The 25,728-nt window shown below is 40.7% G+C and overlaps 1 protein-coding gene across 5 annotated transcripts in view; it reads right to left on the reverse strand.

Moving 5' to 3' along the window:
• The window catches only part of RHOBTB1 (Rho related BTB domain containing 1), a 99,308-nt gene that overhangs the window by 10,965 nt on the left and 62,615 nt on the right, over window positions 1-25,728 (reverse strand). For all 5 annotated transcript variants that reach the window (XM_053923247.2, XM_045196147.3, XM_024561382.4 and 2 more), the window contains 3 exons: window positions 9,116-9,301; window positions 5,523-6,502; window positions 3,768-3,886 (listed from right to left, as the gene is read on the reverse strand). In XM_053923247.2, coding sequence (XP_053779222.1) covers window positions 3,768-3,886; window positions 5,523-6,502; window positions 9,116-9,301 — 1,285 coding nt within the window. The remainder of the gene's footprint in view (window positions 1-3,767; window positions 3,887-5,522; window positions 6,503-9,115; window positions 9,302-25,728) is intronic.

Genomic DNA, 25,728 nt, shown 5'->3' on the forward strand with positions numbered 1-25,728 from the left:
AAAATTTGAGCCATTTTGAATGTGAAAGTTCAGTGTACATTTTATAAGGGGCTAAGTGCTGTGAAGTGTTAATAACTATACATGTAAAAAGCCCAGCACTTCCTGGGTCCCCTGCTCTCGCGGAGAGGAGGGTGTCTGCTGTCCCTGAAACCGAGGGCTTGAGGCTGTGCCGTGCGGCGCGTGACGCACCACTTACCCTTTAGGGCTCTCCGTTTACTCTTCTGTTACATGGGAGACATTTGGAATAGATGGTATTGGGAGTTTTTTCTTCTTCTTCACTGAGATCATGGATTCGGATGATATTCAGATTTCTTTAGCTTCCCCTGCCCCTAGGAGTGGGTTCTAAGTCATGGCAAAATGGACACCCTAAATTAAAAAAAAAAATTCCTGGCAGCAGGCGATGACAGATCCCAGTGAGCAGCTCACCCCTATACTCTCAATGTCTTCGGAGTGTTCTCACATTTGTAATCATTCGTGACCTGCTGCTTCCTTCTTGCTAATGATATCAATATTTTTTTGAAATAATGGCTCTTTTGGGCAAATAATGTTAGGGACTTTTGGCAGTAACCAGCGCATAAGAATAAACTAAAAACACTTTCATAGTCCACATTTTTTTTTCTCATGGTTGATTTTCTTTTAAAGCCTGTGAATGTGATTTCAAAATGTATAATGAACTATATAACTATAAAGAGACCATTTTATAGAACTTTTAAAAATAATATAAATAAAGCTACATAACAAATGGAATTAAGAATTTTGCATTCAACCTGCTTGATGTAGCTTTACAAAAAGTAATAAAAGAGACTATAATGCTACCCTAAACAATGTTCCACATTCCAGTTCAGTTGCTTTAAAATTTTAATTGCAAAGATCAGCTCAGACTATTAGGCTTATAATTAGAGACAGTCTCCCAGAGAATGAGGAAGTACTGTAGACCCAGAGCACTGCTTACCACAGCCCAGGCCTGCATTTTTAATAAACCACTTGCTGAGGACCTCTGGGAGAGAATTATGCTCACTGCTGTATTAAAAGTAATGAGAAAAAGATATGTAAAATAGTGCCTTCTTAAATATTAAATGACAAAAAAAATGAAGTAACATCAACGGGCATATTTTATTCTTTTCTGAAGATGCATGTGAATTCTATTAATGCAAAAAAAAAAAGGCTGAATTTTGTAGGGGAAGTGACATTTTCACAAGACAAAATAGAATTAAAAGGCAGCCTAGAAAAGACAAATCCCAAGAGCAAATATGGGCCCATATCAACCCTGGAGCATTTATTGGGCATGGAGTGCTCTTCCCATCCCTGTTACTCCTCTACCAGGAAGAGAACTGGGGGCTTTAACTTAGGGGACAAAGGTCTTTAACTCCTCTTTGGAAAGTGCTTAACAAGAATCCTCCAGGATAACAGGCACTAACAACTCTTGATCATTTGTATGTTCTAGGCACCAAATTTGATGCTTTACACATGTCCTCGCATGCCCTGGCTGCCCTTTGAGGAAGGTTCTCTCGTTATTGCCATTTTATAGACAAGGGAACAGGTTTAGAGACGGCTGGTTGCTTGCCCAGAGTCGAGCTGAGACTGAAGTTCAAAACTACATAACTATTGTAGTCTATTCTGGAAATAAAGAGAAGGAGCAAAAAGGGGCAGGAATGCCAGCTGCTCATGGCACCCTTCATATACCGGCAGGAGGAACTTTGGCACGGACCTTCAGTTGCTTGGTTCCAGGGTCTTTGTCTGTTGAGTTGGGTTTCATCTATACATATGTATCATCAGCCTTAGCTACAGCTCAAAGGGGTGAGTGACCTCCTCTTTCGGGGGTGGAGGGGAGTGCTCAGCAGGCCACCACCTCCAGGAGAAGCTATTTAACAGCCACAGACGGGCGCACATTCACATTTGCTGCCAAGTTTTTGTTTTGGTCGCCTCTCCTGCACATTTTAATCTGGAGACAATTACAATCCATTCTGGGAAAGGATAAAGGGGATTAGCATTTGTGAGGTCAGCTCTGACAGTGTCCCTTTGTGCCTGGGTTCCCGACCTTGATCAACTTCTCTCTGCTGGGTTAATCACAGGCAGGCTGCCTACAGCACCATCAGCACACATTTGAGTGAGCTGCAAGAATAAGGGAAGCCGGCTGCTGGGCTCTTTATCTCTAGAGATTATTGAAGTCAGTGAAATGCCATTTGGATGTAGTTTTATTCATCAGTGGCTTCCTCACATTTTTTTTTTTTTTGGAAGAGGCAAGGATATCATCAACACTGTTGACATCAAAGTAAGACTAATGACAGCTACCATTTATGTAATGTTTATGAGCAGCTTTGCAAGTATTCGTTTTTACACCTCACAACCATGCTTTGGGCTAGTATGGTGTTTTCCAGATAGAGAGGCTGGAGCACGGAAAGGTGAGCACTTGTCCAAGGCCACATCGCTCTTACAGAGAGAGCTGGGACTTGAGCCTCCCAGCTTCTTCCTTGAGCGGTCTCCAAGAGCTGGAGTGGTCTCAGCAACAACTCTCCAAGAACACCTCTGATGGCACAGGAAATTTTTCATTTAGTTTCAAGCGAGGAGCTCCTGATTCAGAATGGCTGACAGATACCAGGAGAGGTCATCAGGAGGTTCTGGCATCTTTTCTCCAAACAGCAGAAAAAGGCTTTTTCCTGGGGGGTGGTTTAGCAGCTGCAGTTTGTTCTGGAAGCAGGAGGGTGGCCCAGTGACCCCATCCTCAGCCTGGCCATCCCTGCTTGTGATTGTAGGGTTCTGTTTCCCTACTTGGGGATGCAAATGCAGGCTCCTGGGTCACAATGGGAGTGCTCAGATTTCTGGTGTGAGCATCTCTTTTGAAAAGTTAGGCATTGTTTTTTTGTATTTCCTTTAAAAGTTTGGAGAGGTGCTGAGATAAGCAAAACAAGCCTCTTAGGACAATAAACTTGATGGAGTGTCCCCATGTTTTTTTTTTTTGAAGATGGTCAAAAATACTTGAAAAACTCAACAAAAATGCTTGCTCACCTCTAGACTAATGTTGAGGGGTTTGAATAGAATTTTTCTTTCTTTCCAACAGAGTTTGTAAAAAGATGAAGATACAGGGTCTATAAGATACAGCTCTCTCTGCTATGAGAATATCCTTCTTTTGGAGATAAGGCCAGTGTCTGACGGGAATCCAGGGACGTCCACTAGACTGAAGCATTTTGAGAGATGTATTCAGAGGAGTAACCATTTGCTTTGCTACTGTTTCCCTACTGTTGACGAACCCTCAGAGAAGGCTAGTCAGAGCAGAGCGTCGGGCAGTGTCATAGCTCAAGGGGGCCTCAAGGGCAATCTAGTGTATTCCTCCTCTTGAAGATGAGGAGAACGAGGCACAAAGAGGTGGCTTCTTGAGGACCCCATCTGGTCAGGGCCAGAGCTGAGCCTGAGACATAAGTGACTGAAGAAACATTTCATGGTCTTGAACTTCGGGAAGATGGGTTCTGCCTGGGCACATGTGTTAAAAAGTGCAGCTGACCATGTTTTCGGGGTAAGAGGAGAGCTGTGGGCATGAAAGGATGTACATGTAAAGTGCTCAAGGGCTCACACATCACAGGTGAACAATAAACAAGGGCTCCTCACAACTGCAGAATGTAGGAGAGGGCGACCTGACACTCAAGCACTGCCTGAGGAACTATTTCCTGGCAGGAGCTAAAGAATCGAAGGCATCTGGCTGATAAACACTTTATACAAACACACAGGCACATTCATGAAGACACCACTTAGGCGTTTTGCAAGGCACGTACCTCGCTGTTGGCGCTTTCCACAAACGACCCCCCGAACATGGCGGCCATCCACTGGCAGCTACAGATCAGCAGCGGTTTGTGGGCACTGATGGCTCCATCATCCAACTTAAATGTCACATCTGCCCAAGGATTGAGGAAACACTACCGTGAGCCAGTCTCGCTGACAGTCCCACCCACATTCATCAGTCTACATCTCTGGGTCTCTCTCTTCCACGGCTTTTCTCAGTGACTGTGGGTCCACTCCCACCCGTGGCACACCCAACTCCCTGCACGTTCTCCGGGATTAGGGAGAAAGCACTCACACGTGCTGACACAGACTCTCTGAACCATAAAGAAACATAAAGGAGTATTTTTTCCTTCCTATTATGAACAATTTCAAACATGTACAACAGCGGAAAGAATAATGCAACAATTCACTTATCACATTGTTAATATTTTGCCATGTTTGCTTCAGCTATATGTGTATATATACACTTCTTTCATATGTGTGTAGACATCTTTAACAGATACTATTACACTTCCTTTCTAACTACGTCATCAAGAGTTTCTAAAAATAGGAACATTCTCCTAGATAACCATACCATTATTATTCCTGAGAAAATTAAAAATAGTTACCTAATATCATCCACTATCTAGTTCATATTAAAAATTTTTGAATTATCCCTAAAGTGTACATTATAGCTTTTTTTTTTTTCTTAAACAGAATTCAGCTGAAGCTTCCTCACTGCATTTGGTCGTTATGCTTCTGCAGTGAGGAGAGCATGATTTCATCAGCTTCACTCAAGGCCCGCTGCTTCATTTGCTGCAGGTTTAAATGTCTTTTTTCCATTAACTTCCAAGACTGCTTCTATACCATGATGGTCAATATTTGGAGTAAATATTACTCATGAGCTTTCAACTTTATGAACAGACTCAGTAACCACTTATTAAATGTATGTTCTCATGACAGGCATTATGAAAGACAAAGACACAAATGAATTATACATATAAACAGAAGTCAGGAAGCCAAATAATGACATACACACCCCCCCAGAGGACAACTTCAGAACAAAAATAGTACAGGCATGTAAAACAGTACAAGCATGGCTATGTAATTCATCTTGGATACAGGCCACCAGTGTGCTCAAGCAATTATGTAAGGACTCTGTGGGCAGATACACATAGTTATCAAAGACAAAGAAGGAACAAGAAAAGAGTGTGAGAACAAAATAGAAGACAGGATGGAAAGAGATGAGTCACGCCTGATGGGAATGCACAGGGTCACCAAGGTTGCCTCCAGTTTTTCAGTAGCCTCAGGACAAGAGGTCACTGATTTTTGTCACGGGTAAGTGCTGAGGGTCGGTGGAGCACAGATTTGGTCAGGTAGGAATCCTGAAGGGGAACTGTAGGCATCAAGCCGATTGGCTCAGGCTTGGGGGTAGCCTGACCTACCCCTGGAAGCTCTACGATCCCATGGCACTGTGGAGGAGAGCTTGGGTGGAAATCCTCTCCCCCATTTATAACCTGTGTAACCACGGGCAAGTTACCTAGCTTTCTCTGCCCCTCAGCTCCCCCATCTGAAAAGTAGAGCTAGTAATATTTATCCCTGAAGTCTGATGAGCATTAGGTAAGTACATACATGTAACTTAGGCGAGTGGGGAAAAATAAGTATTTATATAGGTTAATGACAGTTATCTTTTCCCCTGCTCATGTCTGGCTAATGTTTGATAAAACACAATCAAAGGTACCCATGACTTGGCCGTTGGACCCACTCACCTGAGAACGTCCCCTTGCTGAGACACTCTTTTATCCGGTTGGCCTTTCTGACATGAAATGCTTTCGTAATCTCCTGGTTCATGAAGGCTTCCTTGTTCATGATGTTTTCCACCATCATCCTCAAATCAAACATCTCCAGGATCTCTGCGATTTGAGCCAGGCCCACCAAATCCTTTTCCTTTTCATCCAGTTGCCCTGTGTAAAGAAACTGTAGCAGGGTCCGGAAAGGGCCTGGCTGGACTGATGCGTCCATCCTGACCACAGTCACGGGGCCCACTCGCTTTGAGATGGGGTTGACCTGCATTTCCTTGTGCATGCTAATAAACCCCTTACTCCAGCCTGCCAAAGTCTGCGTCTCCGGGATTGAGATCTCAGCTTCCACCTTCAGAGTCTCCTGTGGCAATAGGTTCTGGCTGGAGGACTCCCACTGGTCAGCCTGAGGGGTCCCTGGGATGCCCTCCTCCTTTTCCTCATCTGGGTCAACACTCAACACCCGCCCCTGCAAATCGCTGCTGTGCCTCTCCTTCTCACAAGCAACTTCGCTCCAGTCTAGGGTTTCTTCATAGTCTATTAAAAAAAGGTCATAAAATTTGGAAGAGGAGGTAGCGAGGTAAATTCGGTGTGCAAAGATGTGCTCTTGGTCCTGAAGGATGAACAGGACATCGGCACACAGAGGATTGTCCAGTAAACAGGCAGCTTCGTTTGTCCCCATGGAGGGACATTCTGGAACTTTGATAACTGGTGGAGGGGCTTTTGGAGGTAGGAATGGTGCCTGAAGTAAAGGTTTTTGAACCTTCTTTAAGTGGGATTTCCAGAACTGCAGGTGCCGGCGGGAAATCAGCGCCGCTCGGATTGCATTGTCAAACACATCCTTGATTCCAAACTGGTCAAAAACGCTCGTTTCGTAGTATGGTATGCCAAGTTCCTTTGCAACCTCTCGGCCTTTTTCGGGGGGCAGAATGTCCCCTCTCTTTATAGGCCTGAAAGAAATATTTTTAAAAAATTATTATCAGCTTTATTTTAGGAAAAAAGTAGTAACCAGAGTCTAAGGACCTAATTGAATTATACATTTAAAATCCTACTCAGGCTTTTAACAAGGTTCTTAAAAAGTCTACTACAAACCTCAAGTCTTTCAAATATAAAGGACTTGTGACTACAGGAAAAAATGCTTTCAGTAGGAACCATAGTAACTGAAGTCACAGCCATTTACTAGCTATTTGGTCCTGGGAAAGTTAATCTCTTTTAAGCCTTGGTTCTCTCATCTGTAAAGAGGAATATTAATAATGTGGACCTATATTTTCAAAGACTGTTGAGAGGTTTAAATGAGATAATATGCTTAGCACAGTACCTGGTCCACTATTGCTTGATAAATGTTAGCTGTTGTCATCATCACCACCATCATCATGTCCTTCATCATCATCTTATGCTTAAATTTTGCTTTATGATTTTAAAATGAATCCATGTTCATTATCTCACTTGAGCCTCACAATAACCCTATGGGTGTTATTTTCATTTTACATTCCGAAGAAACTGAGGAAGAGAGTTTGAAGGGTTTGCCTAAGGTCACATTTGCAAGTTACTGAGAGACCTCTACTAAGCAATCAGAGTCTAGATCTAAATGGCCCACATCCAACAACTCATTACATTTTCTATAACTAGATTTGTAAATCTTCTTTCATATCTTTCCCCTTCCCTTTTCTGCCACTCTCCTTAGTCAGGACCTCATCATCTGCTTGGATGAGTGGATTAATCTCTTAACTGGTCTTTCTTCAGCCTCTCCACATTTTAACCCACAGTTCTCACTCCTGCATGAAAAATCCTTACATAACACAAGTGTGACTTAGCCGCCATTCTTGAAAAAAATTTTCTTCTTGTTCCACAAAACTCATGGAATAAAATCTACAACTTCCGGGCTGGCACATGAGACAAACTTACAATCTAATCAAACGCAGGGAGGCCAAAGCTTTGGAAGCAGTACGAGCAGAATAGTTCTGTGATTGCAGCATAACCACAGCACAGTCACAGACGGCTTCTGGAGCACAGGGAAGATGTGACCTGTTATCCCCTTCACAAACGCACACTTGATTTGGGACATACTCTTAGGAACTGATCTTCCTAAATAAATATTTGGCTTCCAGACCAAAGGTAATGTGTGTGTGACAGGCAGTAGTCTTCAGGGAGATAAGATAACACTGGGTAAAATTTAGATTTGAGAAGACCTCGACTGAAAAGAGTTAAAACTACAGGGTGTTGCAAAAGTGGAAGGGAAGTATAGGGAAGAAAATGAAATGTCAGGGTTTGTTCCCAGGGGCATTTTGTGCTCCTTGTTCCTGGGACTGACTGGAAGATCACTAACTGAGGACACTTTTTCAAGGTGGAGTTCAAATATCCCTCCTTTATGAGGTCTCAGAACTGTGCTGTAGAAGGGCCTGTCCCCTCTGCCGTCCTCTAGGGTTCTGTAACTCCCTTAGTCCTCCACATGTCCATGGTTGTGAGGCCTGGCCATCTTCACCTATTCTTTTATCTGGAAAGTTCTGAGCTAGGTGGTCTCTTGTTCACCGTGAGTTCTCTTTCCCTCTGTGTGGCTTCTAATATTCAATTCCTAGTCCATGCCTTTAAGAATAGAAAGATTGTGAAAACCTAACAGGAAATGTTTTCAGAAAAGGTATCCACAATGTTCCCAGAACATTAGAAATTTCTCAACAAAGTACCATTTGCTTTTGCTGTGAGAGCATAAAAATTGTATCCATATAAAATTACAAAATTGTATTTGTATCCATATAAAATTTTGCACATTAGCAAACACTGAAGAAGGGTTTTGATATCAGCATTTTGGAAAAGCTATGCTCTCCAGAAAAAAATGTAGCTAAACATAAAACAAAATTATTTTTATAAAGGTAATATTTATTCAAGGAGCGTAGGTTTTTAAAAACTCTCATTCCATACTCCCCCTAATTGGTAACCACATTTTATGTAGAGTGAAAAAAGTCCTCCATTGAGTTGATTTTTAAACTTGTGATCCATTAAAAACATGATCAGTAGAGACATTTAAAAAAGCGTTTGCAACTATAGTTCCATATGATGTTTAAGGCTGGACATGTCATCTTGGTAGTGAAATACTCTCAGAGGCTGGACTGAGGGAAACACGAAGATGAAAACCCTTGGATTTGCTTATGTGTATGAACCTGATGTCCTGGGGCCAGAAACTGTGGCTGATCACTCTGTTATTTACCTTTATTATGATCATCATAATTTTTCAAACATGAATTATGAGTAGCTAACATTTATTTTGTTTAACACTTTACATATTTCAAAAACACTTTTCTCCACACCATGTCCCAATTCCAGAATTCACTTCAAGCACTGGCCAACCTTTTAGAAAAATGAGTTCCTACCTAACAGGTGATGGTGAGCTGGAGAAGGGTCGGGACACGCTCCCTCATGGTCAGTAAGCAGTAAGCCAACCGGGAGCGTACGGCTGGTCGATGGGGTCCTAGGGCCATCCCCGAACAGAACTCTGGGTTACAGAGACATCTGCTATCTCCACATTTTAATTTGGCCAGCACAAGGAAACACTGAGTACCTTGGCTTACCTTGCTAAAGGGCGTCGGGCTCGATTAACAGCTTCAAGATCAGCATAGCGGAGATCTAGCTGGCAGCCAACTAGGACAACAGGTGTGCGGGGGCAAAAGTGCTTGATTTCTTGATACCACATTGTTTTCACATGATTTAGGGAATTGGGATTAGCGATCGAAAAACAGAGAACCACAACATCAGACCTAAAAGGAAATCACAAAAAAGCTGTATTGCCTTTTAACTTTTATCTTTTATCACTATGGCTCCTCCTCACCCCCTTCCATCTAATGCCAATTATCATGTCACAATAACAAAAAAGACTAGATATTAAATTACACCTTGGAGTCATGCAAACAGCCTGATAAGCTCCCACAGTCCAGCACCAACACAGCCCAAGTCCATTTCCATATGGCACTACAGCATGAGTACGTATTGAAGAGTTTCCGGTGAAGTTATCTCACAGTAGGGATGGTGATGCAGACTTGAGTCGGTCCTGGAACCACAACATGCTGAACTATTTCTGTTCACCACAAGAAATAGTTTCAAGATAAAAGAAAATAATACAAACTACCTTTTACCAGTTAAAACATAAAGGTGATGATGACTCAACCCAGTGAGATAAAGCAAACAGCTTGAACATTACTGAAAATATAACAGTTATTGCAGAACAAGGTTGGCAAATGCACAGAAGGATTTCCGCCCTTCTTCCCACACCTGTAGAGAGCACAACCACTGATCTATTTCTTAATATGCAGGAATTTAGACTTTTTACTAGGTATAAGGTAAGAAGGTAGTAGTAACATTAAAACTAGCAAGGGTTAGATGAATGGCTCATAAAATGAGAAAATGTTGGAAGTAGATTTCTCAAATGTTATTTGTGACACATAGCAGGTATATAGAGAAAAGAAAAAAATTGCTTTATAGTCAATTTTGACCTGAAATCTTCCATTTTTATATAACAACTTACCATTCTAGAAGCAGTTGTTTAATTATGGTATTTGACAGATAGTTGCTAAAAGGTATCTTTTATAATAATTATAAACCATCATTCTAGGTTAAAATTAGGCTGAATGATGACTTTGAGAACATGGAGACAGAAGAGTATAAGGAATAGGAAAAGTTATGCCCAAGTTATGCAAGACTATCTTGCAGCTCAATTCAGAAATAAGCTCTTACAGTTTTATTAGATGTTAATGTATTACCTTTATTGTTTATATAATGAAAAGAATCAAGTTGATGAATCAAAACACCGTTTTTTTTTTTTTTGAGCTCAAAATAAATAAAGGAATTTATATATGTTGGAAACTAGGGAGGCAGTAGTTCAAAGAGCAATGGCTAAAGTTCCATGGGGACCGGAAACGTACCCTGAAAGCCAGCCCCTAACATGCACCACCTGGCCAGGAGGTTCCAGGTTTGGGAATTCAGTAAAGTAGCAGGACGCAAAATGAATACCCAGAAATCAGTTGCATTTTATACACCAGTAATGAACTAGCAGAAGGGAAACAAAGAAAACAATGCCATTCACAATTGCTTCAGTTAAAAAAAAACCCAAACCTAGGATAAATTTAATCAAAACACCTTCTTTTAAATCATTAATGAGCTTTCCTCCTACATATCAATGAAGACAAATATATCCAGGCAATCATAACAATATCTAAAAATAATCGTTTGCAACGCAGAAAACGGCAGGGTGCTTATATTAAATGTAACTCACAAGTTGAGTCTTTAAATATATATATATATATTGCAACAAACCACAGAAATATAGCAAAACAATCGTGAGATTAAAATATTTACAAATCATAAAAGAGGATCTAGGACTCCAAGTAGACGAATGTGTTAATCTGCATATTTAGAATGTCACTGAAATAAAGATAGTGTCAAAGAGTCTTGAATACTGGAAAATATAATATGTATAAAAGTGTTCATAAATAATGAAAAGAAAGCATGTCTCATCTTTGGGGTTCTGATTTAGGAGAATATTCTGTGCACAGTCTTACTTCTAATCAGTGTAAATAACAGCACCCACTAAAGCCGAGAATGCTTTGAATTTTACATTTTTTAGGAGCTCAGTTTTCTATTATTCAGAATCTTATTTATATAGGATATCTGATGTAGCTCTGCCGTAAGCTTCATCCTGATCATAAAATAAAGCCACCATGAATTTGGGCACAGTGAGAATAATAAGGCAATATCTGAGGTTCAGTATTATGGAGAAAAATTGAGGAAATATACTCAGTACCTAAAAGTGGAATAGTATGTATATGTATAAACTTGTTCTAATTGGTGCCTTCTATTTCCATATTAAGGTACCTGGCTATAAAAAAATCATTCTCCGAGCTTAATTTATATGACAGACGTGTAGCTAAATGTCAATTCTCTTATCTAATTTTATGATACAGCATGTGATGTTTTGAAATCAGAGCTAGCTCGGTTGCCAAGGTTACCATGATAACACTCATGCCACTGAACACATATCACTCTCCAGATGACCTGTAAACAAGTACAGACAGGGCCTTGGGGCTGGGGAAATGGGATCTCCTGATGGTAGTAGCACAGCGCGGCCACACAGCACAGGCCCGGAGGGCCCGACTTCTGACTCTGTCATGTCAGCATCTCAATGTAGGAAATGCTGTTGGAAAGCCAGAAAAATAAGTCTCTGTAAATATTTGTCTTCGAAGGAATGATAGTTAAAGAGAAGAGATTGCACTGAAAACAACATTACCTCTGAAGCTAAAATAACTTACTGAGTCAAAATTCTATTTGTATCCTTAGAATAGTTATTTTTTTCCTTTTTTAATGCACATCTGTGAGAATCTGTCCCCATAATTTCACATTGAAAGTAGTTACAATATCATACCTGCTTAAATGCCTTTGGTTTAATCCTTCTTGGGCTAAGTACAAATGCAATTGAAGAAAACCCTGTGCACAGACTGTACAGAATCTTATTCCTTATGCATGAGGTACTTGCACCCGGGTTTTAACCGAAAGGCTGGCAGGTCAATGGACAGAGTGATAGGGCCAGAGAAAGATAGACGTTGCTTTAACACAGCAGCATCTTTATCTCAACGTTCTTTTCTAATTCCTAATTCTCAACACCTCAGTGGCCACTGTGACATAAACACCTATAGAATCAAGAAACTAGCTTGAGAATTCCATTTATTCCCTCTAGATTTGGAGCATTTTTTAATCTAGCCAAAGGCGGCACAAAACCTGCAGTGTGGACTATCTCCAGTTTTAGGCAGAATTCCAAGGAACTAGAGATATTAAATAACTTTTAATCAAAACATTCATTCCCATGTGGAGACTGTTCAATGTCTGCCACAAGCTCATGTTTAAAAATGCCATTCCTATGAAAGATAAAAAGAAAAAGGCAACATTTAGCGTTTTTACTTCTATGGCTCTGTTACTTTTTTTTTTTTTTTAACCTTTCAAGAGCCTAGTTTAAAAATAATTGGTAGGGGGAGGTGTGATGAGGACATTTTCACATATTAGGCAGTAGGTGAGCCTAGAAATGACCTCAGGGTTCCTATTTCAGCTGTAAAGAGAATCTGATAGGATTTAAATGGAGTCCTACAGCTATTTGGAGTAGAAAGCACAAGAATCAAAGAATGCAGAGGCAAAGCACAAAGCAGACTAAACTCTTAACTCTGGAACTTGAATATTCAGAAGGGGTAGGAAGAGGTTTAAATATATATATGTATTTTTTTCTGTGACTGGGCTAAGTAATTGGATTAAAGAAAGCCAGGATTACCAACAATTTAAGAGTGTATAGTCTCAGTTGCTTGTCTATGAAGGTTTATTGTTTTTGGAGAAAACGTGACTTTTTGTTCCTAAGGGGAAATATCAGTATAAAAGTTTCACTGGGGTACTAACATATCAAATAATGCCAATAAAATACTGTTTTGATTAGTTAAGTAAAAAATAATCCAAAGTAAATCTGTATGGAAACACAGTTCATCTCCAGTTTCACGGATGGGGAGGAGGGGGGAGGGCACGGAAGGAGACCTAGTCATCCAAAAATGCTTGCGCTGAGAAAGCCAACCTCAGTTTTCCTTCAGATATTAAACAAACAAAAAAGCACATTTTTTCAGTGATCTTTCAAGGAGAACACTGGCCAAAGATAGCATACAAAAAGATTGGCAAAGATATTTGGATAACATAAGGAGTTCATGCAAAGGATTAAAGGAAAAAAATCTGGAAAAAGTGCATCTTATCCACATTTCTTGGCCCAAGCTAGATTTTAAACAGCAAATGCCACGCATGTTCTTGAGGCTTGTCTTTGTAACATCTACAGCCGAATACAGCAAGCTTGGTGGGGAAAGTCACAGGAGCAATGAGAAGCTAAACTGCTTTTCCAATCTGAAATACCAAATTCATCCTTTGGAGAAGTGGTTCAAAAGGGTACATAATCAATATCAAAGACTGGTTATTAGAAATGAATCTTAAGTTCTTTTCTATCACAAAAGTGCTTCCATCTTCTTCCCTTTTCTAGTCCCATCTATTTTGCCACCATTGTCCAGTTAAGGAGCTGTGAACCTTGGATTTTCTTATCTGGTTAAGTGAAAAAGAATTCTTACATTATCCTTTGTCCAAGAGCCTACCACCAGGCCAATTTGCTGGGCAATGTGAAGGGCACTGGGTTCCATGCAGAACTCCAGATAGCTCTGCATGGGACAGCCGAATGCTCTTCTCCAGTGTGCCAGTCTGGTTGGGTTTCTTGCACTCAATGACTAAAAAGAAGCTAACAATTATATCACCCTGAGTCTTCCCTGGAAGTGTCTCCCTATTTTAACAAACATTTTTAAGCCTTTTGTTCTATGGTAAGATCCCACCACTTTATATGTTGCTATTGCCTATTATTATTTCTTTTTTTTTTAGTAGAAACTCCCATATTCTTTATATGGGTAGAGATTCTAATAACATTTTAAAGGGTTTCTTTTTTTTTGTCCCCCTTTGGCAAAGATTCAAGTAGGAGTCTCTGACCTCCACTTTTGGGGCTTCAGACTCCCCCCTCCCACCCTGCCAATAATCAAGGTAGGCTCTTTACAGAAACATTTTCAAAATCATTCATATCAACAGTGCACCTTTCATGCATATACTCTGACAGCGCTATGCAAACAGACAGATCAAAACAGCACAAAACAGCTGGGAGCATGGCAGAGGAAAGAAATGTGTAACATGTGGCTTTGGGAAGTTTTAGTAGGGGAGCAGCCCGGTGTGTATGAGGCGCGGAGGGAGTAGTCAGTGATGGCGAACATAACCACCTGGAGATGAATGGAAGCTCATACTCATGGAAGATGGAGAGGCCCGCAGGGGAGCGCCTGGCAGGGCAGGACCATGCAGCGCCCTGGAGGTGAGCGGGGAAATCAAGTCAATACTTTACCAATAGCAGTGAGGCTTCTTAAGTACAGATGTTATGTGGGGAAAACTGTGAAAACATCCTGAAATATATCCAGATTTGGGAGTGATTAGCATGCGCAACTCTTTCTTCCAAGCCCACAACTGCATGTTTAGTAGGAAGCAACATTTTAAACCAGTTTGCCCCCACCCTCCAAAAATGGGACCAGAGCAGTGCACACTCTTGTGCAAGAAAGCCATAGCCACACACCACCACTGCCACCAACCCCTGAGGTAAATAATACTCGAGTCTTAAAAATGGTTGGCTCTACCGTCATGGTATAAATATCACAGGGAGGAATGGCCCTGCCCTAGAAGGTTGTTGGTTATCATCCAATGGAAACTGGCTGTTTTTCACTTGATGTTTTATTTTCTATACTTAGCAATCTATGATCCCTTTAGTGTATTCTTACACCTCCTCACACAATCATCAGAAAAAGTCAAAAGCCTGTGAAATTGGGTGAAGCACAAGTAATTTGTTAGAAGAAAGAGCTTAGGCAGTCTCATTGAACTCCTGGTCAGTGATAGCAGCAAGCGCCGACATGAAGGCTTAACGGGAGAGGGTGCAGCTGCGGTAATAAATGCTGTCCCTGCTCCCCCTGTCCTTCCCATTTCTCTTTGGCTTTCCCTGAAGCTAAATGACTGAGAAACTTCCTTCCTACACTCCTGAAGTTTTCTCCTGAGAGTAAGAGGAGCTGTAAACGGAAGAAAGCCTCTCTGTCAGCTAGCATGGCAGCTGGGAGGTCTCTGGGATTAACCTCCTAGACTCTTCTGAAATAAACCAGCAAGATCATTCCACCTCCACAAGAAAGGGCATTTAGCCCAGGCCTCTCGGCATTCCCCTTTGAATGGACAAAGGTGCAAAAACTTGTTAAGTCACTTATCCAATATCAATAAGCATTCGGTCATTTATTCCATAAATATTAACTGATAACCTGCAGTGCACCACGCAATCTTCTAGCCATTGGGAATACAGCAATTAGTTAAAGACACAAATCACTGTCCTCGTTGTGCTCATCCTTGTCATGCTTATATTCCAGTGGAAAACAGAGACAACAAGCCAAAAAAAAAAAATATGTAGTATGCTAGACAGGAAAGTGCTAAACAGGAAATGAAGCAGGAAATGGGGACAGAAATTTTTGGGAGCAGAAGTTGCTATTGAAATGTGGCCAAGGAAGCCCTTACTGAGAAAGTGACATTTCAGTAAAGACCTGAAGGAAGTGAGGGAGCTAACCTGCTGATATTCTGGGGGAGAATACAGTGGAAAAGGAAACAGCTAGTGCAAAGGCCCTGAGGCAGAAGCACATCTGGTATGTTTCCCTGGGGGTCAGGGGGAAACACAGCAGGAGCCGAGCTCAGAGAGGCCGAGCTGGGCAGAGGCAGGGAGGGCCTCAGGGGTGTCTGGCTCTTACTTCAAGTGAGCTGGTAGACCATTAGGAGTTTTTGAGCAGGATGGCATGATGTAATTTATGTTTTAAAAGGATCACCCTACTGCTATAATGAAAACTGACTAAATGGCGGTGGCGGGAGGGTTGTCGGGAGGGATGAGGTACAACGAAGGGACCCGTTATGAGATAATAGTCCAGTGGGAGATGAAGGTGACTTTGGCCTGGGAGCAGATGGTAAGAAGTGGCTGCCATTCTACTTACACATGGAAGGCAGGGCCAACAGGGTTTGTCGATGGACCAGGTGTGGGATAGGACCAAGAGGAGTCGAGAATGCTTGAGAGCTAGCCCTGAGCAATTTTCTTTTTTTCTTTCTTCTCTGTTTCTTGCACTGACATCTTTGGTTCAGCATTTCTAACACTGAATTGTAATAATTTATGTGCTCTTTTCCCCACTATACTGTGAGTTTCAAGTTTAGGGATTTTGTTCTGCTCCTATTAGTTTCTCCCCCATTGTACACAATACAGCATTTGTAACAAAAGAGCCCTTCAATTACTGTTTATCAAATATGAAACTTACAGATATTAGGATAAAAGTATATCTATATTTTGAATACAATATATCTATATTTTTTTATCCAATATGTTTGCAGACTCAAAGTCTAAAAGAAATGAATTTAGGCCTAAAATAAGTCAGGGGATATGTTTGAAAATTTAATAAAGAATGAAAATAGCATGCGAGCTATTATATTTCTTCAGATAATTATTGCTGAAAGACAACAATATAATAATACCTCTGGTATATAGCAAAGATTAACCAGGTAATATATTTTTTAAATTATTTGAATTTATCTAAAAAATCCATTTACCCAATCTAATTGGATACTTTCATAACAGCAGAATAATAATGGATTAATGATCTCTTCCAGGAATTAGATTATCTTTAGAAGCAAAGGAAATGTAAAGAAATAAGGAGGTTACTTTCAGAATTAATTCTGGGTTAGTTACACAGAATTAAGGCTTAAGGGAACACATTCTATTTCACAGACCATCATTAAAAAAATGTCAAAAATCAAATTTAAAAAAGTCACTAAAATAGAAAGATAGCCAAGGTGATAAGTTTAAAATGTAATTTGCTAATTTGCTTTATCTTTCTGTAATTCAGTACTTTGTCCTTCTGACTATGCTCTATATACTACATCCTAGGTGCAGAGTAGTACTGGGTAGAAAAGAAAGTGATGGAATAATTGTGGAATTCTAATGAATGGCCAATATGAAATGTTACTGATAGATTGTTTTTAAAATTCACTGAGAAAAATATTCGTGGAAATGTTCTGTAAACTGTAAAGTACTGATTACTGTCACACAAATATGATGATTATGGATTCAAAAGTCACCAAGGACATATCTTGTATATCGCAGCTAATAGGAATGGCAGAATATTGTCATCCAAAGATCTTTTCCTATTGGCTTCCCAGCTCATGTTCTTTATTGATACAGAATTGCTGAAAGATGGTAATAGAGTTACCCTCTGAAGACACTGCAGAATTAATCAGCAGTCTCTGTCTTCTTACCTAATATAAAAGGGAAAACTCTGTGGACTGAAATACATTTCTTCATCAGGAGATTCCAGCATAGAAACATCGCAAACTGATGTTGCCTCTACTTCCATGAGGAAAAGCCAACACACTTAGGTAGATTTGACTCAAGTTACTAAGCTTATACTTACTTAGTAGTAATAGAAAAAGGTGAAAAAAAGAAGGCAGAACACACCATGTGAATGTACTGAATAATGCATAGGTTCCTCATTCTTTTTACCCATCTGGTGGCCTCATTATCCATATTTCTGTGGCATCTTTGGGGTTCATCAATGTTTTCTTGGGTTGAACCACAAAAGACCTTCTTTCCCAGCCATGACCAGTGTTTGGGCGGGGCAGCCAGAAGCCTTCTAGTTCTGGGAACACAAGGGACCCCCGTTATCAATCAAGTCCTGTTGCTATCTCATTTGGCACTGCTTCTTCCCAAGGCCAATTTCGTCCTGGGGACAGGGCTGGGTCTGGCACAGGGGGAATCTGGCTCTTGGGATATTTTGTCTTCTGGCTACAATACAAGATGTACCAGTTCAGAGCAGGCAGGACAGTGTGGAACAGCAGGTGGAGGGGGCACAGAGCAGGGCACAGACATATTTCCTGTGTTCCAGATGATGCAGCATTGCTTCGATCCTATGCTTTACTACAGAATCCATAAAATTCCATCACCTTCAATTTTATGAATTATTTGTATGCACTTAGTCTAATGTCTTTTTGATTGTTTCGGATGAGCACAAAGCAGTAATAATCAACTTTTAATTGTTCTACTTAATGCCTCATCTTTGGGCAAGTGGAATAATTATATATATAATTATTTTTTAAAATGATTCTTATAAAGATCTTGGAAATGATACTCAGAGGAGAAAAAACATATAGTTGGAAAAGAATTAGTATTAATACAAGTAATTCTCTCTTTAGTAATACTATCCAAACAAGTTATTCTAAAAAAAAAAATCTACAAATCCAAATATTTGGGGGGGAAAGGGAGGTTTGGGGGTTGTGGCTGACTGTGGCTCCCTCCTTCTTCTCCTGGCCTCACAGCTTACCTTTTTATTCGCTAATTCATTAAAGAGAGGCGAGGCACCAGGGTTTTCTATCTTCTTTACCTTCAGACTGGTACATGATTTGTTTGCTAGTCTTACTTTAAAAGTGCAAACATAAAATTCAACCTCGTGAAATAATTTAGAGTTTGTTATAAGGACATTTCCTTGTAGGTGCCTTAGAAGATCCTGGGCTGTATATGATCGATAGATTCACGCACTCCTTCAACTAACATTTATTAAGCTCCTACTATGTCCCGGGCCCAGGCAGTGGGGTCGTAGAGTAGAAAGACAAAAATTTCTATTCTAAAGATATTAGGAATAATAGGGTAAGGGGAATGGGAAATGACTATGGAGCAAACTTCAAACATTGTGATCGTGGCCATGGCAGAGATGGGCAAAGGTACTGATTGAGTGGGAACGTAAAGGAGAGGCACTTCACCTGGACTCTGAAGGTGATAGGGATGAAGAGGGTTCCTGGGAGTTTGTGACCCTTGTTCTAAATTCTTAGAACATTAGTGGTAATTATGTAGACAAAGAATAGAGGGATGGGGAGAAAAGCCATACAACTGTAATTGAATAACAAAAAAAATTTTTTAAAAAAGAATGCCACTCAAGAGTTATATTCAGATATAACTAAATATAATACTTCTTTTAGCATTAAAAAAAGAAAGAATAGCTGTGGTAGGGACTGTAATTTTTCTACGTAGATGAAAAGCATGTTTGTGGGCTTAGAGGCAAAAGAGGACAGTGAACTACAAATATCCTGTTAAGCCTGGAACAGGAGATGAGGCTGGAAAGGCAGGCGGGACTCAGCCAGAGAAACCAACAAGAATGGAGCCACACCCCTGCCCTTAACCGCCTAACCCAGGGAGAGGACACTCCTGATCTGCACCAGGCTCCCAGCTCCCAGCCAGAGTGACAGAGTATCAAACGCAGAAGGTCTTCTGTGCGCTCCCAGAGGCTACTACTGCATCCTCCAGTTCCTGCATGAACCCGCCAGGAAAGACAGAACTGTTACTGTTTGATGGAGTCATGGGAAACTTTCATGGAACATGGTGTTCTCTCTTTGGATATCACAGGGTGTCTGGTCAAATTTAATCTCTCAAAAAAAGATACAACTATAACCACAGTCAAAGACTAGGCTACTTGGTCAGACTACAATCCTCACATCTCAAGAGTCTATCTCTTGGAAAAGGGAAACAGCAAGGGAACCAGGATGATTTGGGGACAATTTAATAGTGTCCCATCATTAGCTTTGAGATTCTAGAAATATCCCATTTCCCACATTCTGCTATTAAAAATCAGGCCTCATCTCCCACCCTCGTGAGTTCATACAAATGACCTATATTTTCAATGAGAACTAACTTTAGCTTCTATAAATCAAAACATATTGTCTACCACGCAAATTTTCTCATATATCATAGCCTATTTTTATTGCCTGTAAAATATTTCTATTTAAAAAAAACCTTTGAGATGCAACTGAAATACACTAAACTTTGTATACTTAGTGTTGAATTCAATTAGTTTTGACGTAAGTATGCACCGTTGATACTATCATCCCAATCAAGATAACAAATATCCATGACCCCCAAAGTTGCCTTGTGTCCCTTTGTAATTTATTCCTCTCTCCATCCTGTTTCGTAGGCAATCGGTGATATACCTTCTGTCACTAGAGACTAGATAGCATTTTCTAGAATTTTGGAGAATGGAATCACACAGTGTGTGTTCTTTGGTTTTCTTTACCCACAAGCTCTTTCTCTCTCTAATCTTCAAGACATTTCTCCCATTTGGCTGAGGTTCAGTACAGAGCATGATGATAATTCCATGGTGGTGTTTTCCAAAGCATGGCCTGAGGACTGCTTGCTTTGTAATCATCCAGGTACTAGCTCATGTGCCGATTTACCTCTTCCCCAGAATGCTGAAACCAGAATAACCAGTGTGGCTAGGCATCCTCAAGCGTGAGAGTGAGCAGTTTTAGTTTAACCCTTAGGGAATAACTATTACTCTACCTTGGTCCCACTTTGGTCCAACTAGATGTTTTTCTCACGTCTTTCTACTGTTTTTCACAACCTGGGCAGGTCTTAGTCCTTTATGCCACAGCAGTTTACAGAACTAAATATCTTTAAGACATAGGTTGCAAGAACTTCCCTAGATCCCTTTGTACGACATCTTTGCAGATGTGGTTTGGATTACGTACCCATGAAGAACGTGCATTACTAACTTTCCTCCCCTTGCTACCTTGCTGTCAGTTTGCAAAGTCCACCAAAGGTCCAGGTCTTGGGTGAAGCAAGTTTGCACTTGCCTCAAGTACAAAATTTATACAGGTGCCAATCCCCCCCCCAAAAAAACCCCTTAGTAATGCAGATGAAACATACCTTTAAAGAAAAATTAAAGGGAAAAAAATCCATGATGAACAAAATACCAACATTTTAAATAAAGTCAAGACCAGTAACAGTGCCATACTGAGCCTGAGACACAAATAAAAAATCAGTAACAGTGATCCTATCTTTAAAAAATGATTATTGTTTATATTTTATGGTGAAGGTGGAATGCCTTACTCACCTCACCCTGGTCTTGGCCCTGGTCCACCCCCCTCCCTCCACCTTGACATACTTCTCTGTCTGACAGCTCTTTTGCCATCCTGAAGTCATCATTAGAATGTTACTTCTGGCTTAGAGTTTACAATGCGCTATGAACAGTAAGAGCTACTTGAAAATACTCCAGCTAGACACATGAGTTGTTTCTGACTCTTCCCTTACCATTACCCCCGAGCACAGCCAACCCCAGACAAAGGCATAAACACCGGTCACCCATGGTCCTGAGTTTTTTAAAGGGCCTCAACCAAGCACTCAAAATGGGATGTATTTGTGCTGTATCTGATTATATGTGCCTTCAGTGTGAAACTGGACCCATCTCATCTGAACAGACACACAGAAACCACAGTTCTGATTAATGTTACCATTTCAAACACGTATTATACTTTTCACGGGAGCTAATAACACTTGAGAAAAATCAGAGTGTATGAACAATTTATATAATGAATGGATTTCAACTGGACTGAAAATACGCCCAGAAACTGCTGGGGAGAAGGACAGGTGCAGTGGTTCTGCACGCTGAAGTTAAATTTGGGGGAGAAATCACGCCACATAAAGCACAGTTGTCACTCAGTACCCACGGGGGACTAGTCCCAGGACCTGCTGCAGAGGCCATGACCTGAGGATGCTCGAGCCCCCTTGTAAAATGGCACACTATGTGCATAAAACCTATGCACGTCCTCCTGTATGCTTTACATCATTTCTAGACTATTTTTGATACCTAAGACAATGTAAATCCTTGTAAGTAGTTACTATGCCATATTGTTTAGGGAGTAATGACACGGAAGAAAAGTCTGTACATTCAGTACAGATGCAACCATCACAGCATTAACTCCACAGGACATGCCAGCAACAACATTAACATCCCCCCCAGATATTTTCGATCCGTTGTTGGTGGAATTTGTGGATGCAGAACCTTTAGAAATGAAGGACCAACTGTGCCCGAGATTCCTACTCACTTTCAGAAAGCTCACTTGAATATATCATTTCTACTCCAAGTGAAAGAACTTACGTTTAGTTACTTATGGATTCACAGAAAGAATTAAGTTGCTGCCTATAAAAACTTCAGAGGAACAATGGAATATTTGAGCTGGTGACAGATGGTAAATGCTGGTCTTCAGTGTCCATAAAAAACAGCACAGGGATTAGACTGCACCAGGAACAAATTTAAAGTAAGTTTGTGATCAGTTGTCCTCGGCAGCCACAAAAGCATGGTGGAAACGGAAGATACAGGATTTGTCGTCAGACAAAACTGAAAGGAAACGTTCAGCTCCACTCTTTCCTAGCTGTCTAACCTTGGCAGCTGTGCCTGTTCGCTCACCTTTGAAGAGAGCCTGCTTTACAGGGTCACCCCAGGAATGAAGTGGGACAAGATGTGTGGAGCACCTATCACAGGTCTGGCTCATGGGAGCCCGAATTAAATCACAGCTGCTGTTATCACCACCACCTCCGGCACCACAGGCTTTATTAAGTGTTTGAAGGCTATCTGACCCTGAGACAGATCAATGATGGAGGTTTCCAGTGAAAGGAAACAGTACAATTGGTAGTAGCTTATGTGTGGTGTGACTATCGGAGAGGAACAGAGGGGCCCAGGTGTCCTGTTGAAGGCAGGGCCCATGCTATTTGTCTACATTTTCAATGCCAGGTACCTAAGTGTGAACGTTTCACTCTTATAATAGTTCCAGAGAAAAACTTTGAGTTGAGTGATATCCCTTTAAAAAGAGGCTCTTTACTTGCCAAATAAAGAGCAGCTGATCACAGTCATGGTTACTATGTAGAGTTTTGTTCTTGACATTTTAAAAGATCCAGAAAAGAGCTTCAAAAGTTCATCCAAAAGTGGATAGAAAGTAGGTGGTGGGAAGACAGGCTAGGAGAGTTGGAGTCATTCACTCCAGACAAGAGAGGGTTTGACAGATTGCAAATATGTTAGGTGTTTGGATGCCGATGCTACTCCGCTACCTTTCACCTCCAGCGCATGGACTTCTTCCTATCAATACTTTTTCTTGGATGGATGATTTCCCTTTCTGAAGAACAGAAGTCAACCAGATGACCTTGTGAGATCTCTTCTAGTTCTGTCTTTGCACAAATACGAAACTGCAAACCGACACCTAGTTCTTCGATGTGGAATGGTTTTCAGCTGCAACCCGTTTAAAATGAGGTTGAGGTAGCCTGGTGGAGTAGAGGAGTGGGAGCCAGGGATCGGGCAGCGCTGAGTTTGAATCTCCCTCTGAAACTCACTATTGGGCAAGTTATGGCAATAAAAGAACACAACTCACTCAATTGTAGCATGAAATAATCTCTGCCTCCTAGGGTTCCTAAAGGGATTAATTTAACAAATGTTGGCAAAGCACCAAATATTTTGACTGGCACATTATAGGCCTTGGATAAATAGAAGTTATTATTCTAGTTGGCTTAAAAATGGTTTGAATAGTTGACTACCATAAAAAAGAGCAATGCCACTCTGGTTATAGTTATACCATGCTAGGAAAACTGCAAATTCAAGTTAGCAGACTGATACTGCCTTGGCCCACAGAATTCACTCCACAAAGTAGTGCTTTCCCATGCCAAGGAATGTTTGAGGGGGCAAATTATTAACTAGTTTGCTGCTAAGAGCAGAAGAAACTGATGGTGAGGTCTAAGACACCTTGCTAGGAATCTGGTCTCTCTCACTGTCACCACAAGAATCAAATGAATTATTTTAAGTACACTTCCAAGTGTAAGGAATATATCACATCTCACTGGCTTATAATTCACAGTAAGTGTAGTAAAAACATCAGTCAAAAAACAGGTTGGCAAACCAAACTGATTGCCAGGAACTGTGTAATTAGGATTTCTCCCTTCCACAAGTGATATGAAGCTAAAAACGATAGTCATAAAGAAATTCAACAGCTTTCACATAGCAATGGAGTGCAATGGTTAGAGCCATATACTGACTAAAAGAAACCTTCAGAAAATGTAATTTTTCAGTGCTACATGAATATGGTGTTATATTTTTAGTATTTACAGAAAGATACTAGAGTCCAAGACAGAACAGCTCTGGTTTTTGTTTTTTACCAGTGGTGGGGTCTGGGGCAGGACTCCTGGAGGCTGTGGAGAGTCGGAAAAGACAGAAGGACAAGGTACAGACCTGTGCACTGAGCGAGGCACACAGAGGGCTCGGCCAGCCCCATGGAGTGTTTCCTGAAGCCCCTGTGTGTCTCTCTGAGCACCAGACTTGGCTTGGAGAGCGTATCCTGTTTCCATCAAGGGGGGACCGGTTACAGTTGATAGAACCAAACACCACAGGCCAGGGAGCAGAACAATGCTCTTTGAACTGATGGAGTCACATGAAAAAGCTGCTTGTTTTTGTTGGTGAATAAGAACAGGCATGACAAGTTGTAAAATGACTCCAGACACATCAGGGAAGGAGCTGGCCGAGGTCCAATGTAGATGCCTGTCAATATTAGATCAATGAAGGCTATTCTGCCATTAAATCAATCCTAAGTAGGAATCTCACACGATAATGAGGCAGCCTTTCTATTTCCACCACACAACTTTTACGTTGTGGACCCAAGTTAAAATTCATTTCAAAGGCATCAATTTCCAGTGGCAACAGACCAATGAGGTGTTAACCAGCCTACAGAAACAAAACCCAGTGTTTCAGCAAGCTCATATGTAGGCCTTTGAAAACTACCATGTACATCCTTACTTTGCTTCATGTCATCATTTTATTATGTTTCCTAAAAACCACAGATCTTACAAATGTGATTGCATAGCACTTATAAGCAGGTTCATTATTGTGTGTGTGTGTGTGGAATTATTGGACAACAGAAAAAAACTAACATGGCAACTAAGATAAAAATCAAGAAGATCATGGAAAGAAAAAAACAAGAAAGCAGCAAACTAAGGAGAAGAAAAGTATCTATGATGCTGAATATCAAGTTCAAAAGTCCTTGTTACCAAAAGTCTTTGTTACATTAAAATTAATGTTTTACTTTCAGATGCCTCTTTCTGTGTTCCCTTGAACAAACTTGTCTAAATCGCAGATTCTTTCAGTATGTGAATGACTTCTCAGCAACGGGCAAACCCTTCCAGTGGTTCACTCAGTATGTGAGACCACTTGGGTAAAAGCCACCAGAAGTGTGCTCAGAGGCTTGCAGAGAGCTACTGGCTTAAAGAAATGGAGATAACTTTCAGAAATGCTTATCTCAATACCACGGAGTGACTCACATGTTTGGAGGATCTAAATAATTCAATTCTATGAGGAAACATCATGTTTGATGCTAGTAAGGGAACTGATCCATAAGACCTAGATTCCAAACTTAAAATGAAATGTGTTAGTTTACAATTAAGAGATCAAAAAAATCTCCTTATCTGGACTTCGATAACTGTAACACATTCCCTGAGACGCCTTTGAGAAATTCAGAGTCACAAAGAGTCTGGTGGAGTTAGCGTGGCAAGAAGTTTCTAAACACTTTAAGGCACTTTGACCACGTTCCTACTCATGTTAACGTCCTTTTAGACCAACCTTTCCTTTCCTGGACTTTCCCTTCTTCATTTTCTTTTTTTTAATGAAAAAAAATAGATATTAATGCTTCAGTTCATTTTGGAAATGTGCCTTGTGAAGGACTTCAGAGATAT

Source organism: Desmodus rotundus, chromosome 4 (genome assembly GCF_022682495.2).
Source record: "Desmodus rotundus isolate HL8 chromosome 4, HLdesRot8A.1, whole genome shotgun sequence".
NCBI classification, from domain to species: domain Eukaryota; kingdom Metazoa; phylum Chordata; class Mammalia; order Chiroptera; family Phyllostomidae; genus Desmodus; species Desmodus rotundus.